At 38.6% G+C, this 6144-nt stretch overlaps 1 protein-coding gene across 1 annotated transcript; it reads right to left on the reverse strand.

The window, feature by feature from the left end:
* Positions 1–3496: 3496 nt before the first annotated feature.
* LOC131034941 (G-type lectin S-receptor-like serine/threonine-protein kinase At2g19130) lies at positions 3497–5095 on the reverse strand. Its single transcript, XM_057966551.2, has 2 exons — positions 4507–5095; positions 3497–4380 (listed from the first exon to the last, which is right to left on the reverse strand). The coding sequence occupies exons 1-2, from the start codon at positions 5093–5095 to the stop codon at positions 3497–3499; spliced, it is 1473 nt and encodes a 490-aa protein (XP_057822534.2).
* Positions 5096–6144: the final 1049 nt, after the last annotated feature.

Genomic DNA, 6144 nt, shown 5'->3' on the forward strand with positions numbered 1-6144 from the left:
TAGAAATGAGATCTACTTGTTTCTTTATGTGTTCTTTTTCTTCTCAAGGAGTTTTGTAATTATAGTTAGATTCTCAAGGGAAAGATAGTTGTAGAAGTTAAAAGTTGACAACCTATTATAAATGCTAGTGAATAATGTAGTCAATTAGATTTTTGCATAATATATTAATATACAAATGCATTTTTTTTAATTTTCCATGTATTTGACTCTACAATTTAAATATCTCATGACTACATTCAAATGTAAAGGAAAGGAAAATAAGAAATAAAAATGAGCATATTTTTTATTTGCATGGTTAAACAAACTATCTATTACTTTTAAACACTTTGATGTTTACAACAAAGATGACATTAGAATTATAATTCTTTAAATAGTATTTTATCTATGAAAAATTTCATTGTCTTATAAAAATTATTTATTAGTTTGAATTTTTGGTTGTAATAAAAACATAAAGATTTGTAAATTACAATGAACATTGTTTTAATATCATATAGAAGGAAGCCCGTTAATGGGATTTCAAGGGTTAATCCTTCTCATAGTTTAGATAGCAAGACTCTGTGGAAATCTCCAGATTAAGGATGGGTTAAGATTAACATCAATGGTGCAGCTAAGGGTAATCCAGGTCCTTCAAGTGTAGGATGTATTGCAAGAGACGACAAAGGAAATTTGATTGCCAAATGCTTGAAAAATCTAGGAAAGGGTACAAACAATGTTGGAGAGGCTAAAGATGCATTACTTGTTGTTCAATTGGTGAGATTATTGGGAATTGCCAATATCCATTTAGAAGGTGATTCAGAGATTATTATCTATGCTATTCTTAAGGGCAGAGTTGAACACTAGAAAATTGACAAAGATATCCAATCAATAAGGCATCTACTTGCCACCTTTCAAAAGTTTTAGGTGTCCCATATATGGAGGGGAGGAAATCAGGAGGTAGATGCTTGTGTCAATCAATCTTTTCAAACTCTAGATGGTATGACACAAGTTATTAGATATGACCCTAATGGTGAAGTGATTGAAAAATTTTGATTTCAAATGTTCTTTGTTTTTTGGAAGGTTCTGGCTTGAATTGGAATTAGGGTTTGAATATTCCCCTTACCTCTTGTCTAGGCTCATGGCCATTGAGAAAGACAACGGATTAATTGCTCCAAGGTGTTTGACTTGCTAATATTTATGCCAAATCCTACTATGATCTATGGTGAATCGTGAGACATTGCTGGCTTCAATGCACTTGATATTTAAGCAGCGATATCCATATGGGATCTACAAGTTTGGTAGGCAATGGTGGATTATGGTCGGTTCTCTGATTGGCTTAACATGAAATATCATGTCCATTAAAGACCTTGTCGAGTTAGATATTATGGCTATGGATGAGATCATAATTAAAAAGGATTTCCCATTTATTGATCTTGGGTGATGAACAGTACGTAGGGTGGTGAGTCTTCCTTAAGAAGACAATAGAAGCCATTTCAGATTGTAGTCTTGGAAAATCTGGGAGACGTAGGGAAAATAATCTTACTCTTTGCTAAAACAATGGAGGCGACCTTCTCACTAATGGCCTCAAAGAAAATGGCATCTTTTTAGGGATAGATATCAGATGAGAGGCTCTCAACCATTTTTAGATTTGATGAAAGGGATTTCTTCATGTGGGTGAAGATCATTCTTGGTGAGGAATACTTGAACACCCCCTTCAAGTATCGTAGCAATGTTGATGAAGCATCCATGTTTACAACATGGTGCTTTGAGTTGGAATTGAAGGAAATAGTTTGGTGGGTGGTGGAGAATTGTGTCCAAGAATAATGGTGGCGAGGCTTTGAAAGCCTCATGGAAATGGCGTAAGATGGGAAAGGTTTCATTTTCCTAGGCGGTGTATGGCTCCACGTGAGCAAATTCATCCCACCCTTGTGCCCATTTCTTATCCGGAGCGCAAAGAGCAACAAGGAGGTTTGATAGGCTTCCACCTAGGTTGGTATGACGTGGGTGAAGGACTACCTAAAGCCGATGGAAGCTAGGAGACTCAAGTGGGAGATAGAGAAATGAGGCCCTTAAGATCAAAGGTCTCCTTCTGGATATAGTGCCTCCTCCTTGCATCAAAAGCGAGGTAGACCGAAGGGTCCGAAGAAGAAGATAGGTCGGTCCCTTTGGATTGGCTTTCCTCCAGAGCCATGTGTGGATGATGAGCAACTGAGAATAGTGAACAACCAAGGGGAGTCTTTTGGTGGTAAAGGCAAGGTGATTGTGCTAGCAGGGTAAAAGTTGTTAACATGCAGGTGGCTTTTTGATTTTTTTGGCGCGATGGTTGTATATTCATGTTATATATTTATGTATATGTGCAAATGTAAATTTAGCAGGGTTTAGAGACAGATTACCAGGGGAAAGGGAAGTAGATATAATATTTTGAATTTGCTGAACTCTAAGGGAGATGATCAATCTATATTATTTAAATCATGGTTTTTGTACTACTTTTTGATATGAATACAAATACAACATTTATCGACCAAAAATAAAATATTGTATAGAAGGAAAACAATCAAAAGTAATTTAAAATATAGATTCAGAAAGAAAATTATATATTAAAAAATGGTGATGTAAATTTTAATACTTTTTCCTCAATTCTTTTTGAAAAATATTTATCAATCTAGAAATAAATTTTGCTAATTAGAAATTCTATCCTTATTAAAGCTATAAGGAAGTTCCTAAAAATATGTACACAATTAAACGAATTATTTTTCCACAATCCATGATATCTGTTGCTATTGCTTCTGATTTTGATTGTGTTTGATTTTTACATCAACATTTCAGATCACACTCTGTGATCCATCATCACGATGAAATAATACTCAAAGAATATAAAGATGATGTAATAAATATTTCATAAGTAGATGTACACAATTTTTAATATTTATAAATAAACAATAATATTTCATTATTCTCTTCTTCTTTATCCTATATTATTAAGTATGATCTAAATAATTGAAAACAATATACACAATTTGAAGCAGAAAGCTAATCCTACATAAATATGACTAATTAGAAAACATGAAATTAAGTTCCTCCTTTAGATATGGTAGACATCAACCATAAACCTTTCCCTTGAAACCATCTACTGTTTTGCGGGCACGGAAGCACTTGATATGGAAGGGAGTTTACAGAAGCCATCGCTGTCCTCATCGTCTGCCTGATCAACTAGCACCTGTAGAGATCTCGGAATTTGTGGCATCGGAGCCTCCATCCTGCCTTCCAAAATCTTCACAACTTCACTCATGCTCGGCCTATGATTCTCATCGTCTTGAATGCACAACCCAGCCACCAAAGCGGCTCTTCTCACCTCTTCGACATTTGCTTCACTCACTATCCTTGCGTCCACAAGCTCTATTATGTTTCCTTTCTGAATTTGAGATGAAGCCCAGGTAGGAAAGTAGAATCTGTTCTCATCAACTTTTAAATCCAGATTTCTTCGGCCGGATATAATCTCCGACAACGTCATGCCAAAACTCTATACGTCCGCCTTGGGAGTGATAGGAAGGCCGGAGATCCACTCGGGAGCCAAGTACCCACGAGTTCCTCTTGTGGTCGTCAGGATGCGGCTGAAATCTCTACCTACCAGCTTCGCTAGCCCAAAATCTCCCACCTTGGGGCTGAAGTCGCCATCCAGAAGAATGTTTTCAGGCTTGATATCGCAGTGAATGATGCGATCCCTCCATTCCTCATGCAGATAAACTAATCCTCTTGCAGTGCCCACTGCGATCTCAAACCGAGTCTTCCAGTCCAACACGTTCTCTGCGTCTTCCAACTGAGAGAAGAGGAAGGAGTTTAGGGAGCCGTTGGGCATGTAGGCGTACACCAGTAACCTTCGTGAATGCTCTACGCAGAATCCCCACAGCCTGACCAAATTCACATGCTGTATTCTGCCGGTAGTGATTATTTCTGCACGGAATTGTTTCTTTGCTTGCGTGGAACCCTCTAATCTTTTAACCGCAACAAGCGGGCTGTCTGGCAGGGTTCCTTTGAACACAGAGCCGAATGTTCCGCTACCCAACTTATGCTTGAAATTATCTGTTGCAGTTCGCAGCTCTTTGTAAGTGAACTTTTTGAGCGACATTGGCACCTCCTCTTCCACGTTCTTCTTCAACAGTCGTCGACGCTTCCACAGGAAAAATGCAGCCAACAGCAGAGCTGAAACAGCAATAAAGGATGCGGCAGCAGTAAGTAAAATAGCAAGTGCAGAGGCTTTGATCCTTCGCTCCGATGTGGAGTGCCGAAACTCAGAAGCAGCCAGTCTAATGAAAACAGATTGGCCCTCCGATGAAATGCGATTTCCGAATAGATCTCCAAACGACAATCTACAAACGGGTCGATCAGAAATAGCGAGAGCAAAGGCTGTGCAGGACCAATTGTCGAGACAAGCAGTACGGCAGCCTTGCTGTGTCTGCTCGTTGTTGTACTAGACAGCTGCTTTTTCAGACAAGTATTGATTCTTGGCTTCCAAGAAGCCGTCGCTTGTACCCTCTATGACAGAGCAATACAGGGGCATTCGCCGTGCGCACCCGCTTGACCACCACCCTTCAGAGCCGTTCTTGGGCGTGAAGCCCTGGACACAACTATGCACATCATTCGCGTTGCACAGTCCATACGACCCGCAGATTTCATAGTCACTGCATTCACCTCGGTATGTCGACCACCTCAGACTCCATCCACCATCATCCATCAAGTAGTAAAATTCAAATCCGCCATTCTCAGCTAACAGGAACCGTCCCGTGAGGATATGATCTATCGGGTTAATAAAAGAGCTAATGTATATTCTTGAAGGAGAAAGCCTCACACAGGACGCTTGAAGTTTCTTCGAACCTTCCATTACGGGCTCGTCAGCGAAAAAATCCCCAGCCCATTCTCCACTGGACAGATATGGAACAGTGTTGTTATATAACATCATCATCTGCGTCTTTCCTGGAGACATGTCCATTCCGTAAGAAAAGAGCCCCCTTGCAGGATCTGAAGAACTTTTCCAGGAAGTTAGCTTCATACCTTTCCACATCTTCATGCCAAGCAACCCTGTATCTGTCGGATGTGTTGACAAGTGATGCTGCTCTAGCATGCAGCTCCATGCAACTCCAGTTTGGACATGAAGCTATCCATTCATCACCAGGCATAAGCTATTTTTAGTTAATAGTTTTTTTTTGTTTATTCATGCAAATAAAGCATGTACTCCAGCATGCATGAATCCTTAGGACTATTTTTAGTTTTGTTTTTTGCATGAGTTTGTTTTTAGTAAATAAAGCATGTTGTGCATGCACTTATTGTATTCTTAATTTAGGGAGTAGTTTGCTTTTCTTAGTTTGAGAGCCTTAGTAGCTTTCAATGCAAAGCTAGGAATACATTTAGAACTGCAGTTATTATTTATTCTTCTAGACTGCAAATTCTTTATATATATAGCCTCTATGTAATTTTTTAATTAAGCTTCAATAAAGATATTGGTGTTTTCTTCTTTTTGTTGTTGATGCTTGCTAATCAGTTGGTTCAGAGAGGATAGGTCAGGTTCAAAATTCTACAAGTGGTATCAGAGCAGGTAAAATTGTTTTGGGTTAAAGTTTTATTGTTGGAATTTCGCCAAAGTTAATCATGTCAAATTCTAACCATATGCCCGTTCCAAAATTTGATGGGAATGATTATGATTATTGGTGCATTAAGATGCTGACCTTTTTGATTGGAAAAGATTTGTGGGAGATTATTGAATCAGGTTATGAAGAGCCAACTGATTGGAATGCCCTTACAGCCAATGAAAGAATAGCAAGAAAGGAAGCAAGGAAAAAGAATGCTCAAGCTTTGTTTCACATTCAGATAGCTCTTGATAAGAACTTATTTCCAAGAATATCAGGAGCAACAATTGCCAAAGATGCCTGGAAGACTCTACAAGAAGCTTACCAGGGTAGTGATCAAGTTAAAGTGGTCAAGCTTCAAACATTGAAGCGAGAGTTTGAGAATTTGAAGATGCAAGAAGCTGAAAGTATAAGTGATTATTGTAACAGAGTCAAAGATGTGGTCAATAAAATGGCTACACTTGGAGAAAGTGCAAGCAATGAAGTTTTGATAAAAAAGGTTTTGAGATCTTTGACACCCTGATGGAATCATGTAGCAATAATCATA

This window comes from Cryptomeria japonica, chromosome 10 (assembly GCF_030272615.1).
Source record: "Cryptomeria japonica chromosome 10, Sugi_1.0, whole genome shotgun sequence".
Taxonomy (NCBI): Eukaryota; Viridiplantae; Streptophyta; class Pinopsida; order Cupressales; family Cupressaceae; genus Cryptomeria; species Cryptomeria japonica.

What these genes read in the sequence shown, in the direction of transcription:
- LOC131034941 (XM_057966551.2), bottom strand. Translation starts at nt 5,095, where the DNA reads ATGCTAGAGCAGCATCACTTGTCAACACATCCGACAGATACAGGGTTG. An exon ending in GTATTGCTCTGTCATAGAGG is followed by an intron (nt 4,381 to 4,506) that starts GTACAAGCGACG and finishes GGTCCTGCACAG; the next exon opens with CCTTTGCTCTCGCTATTTCT.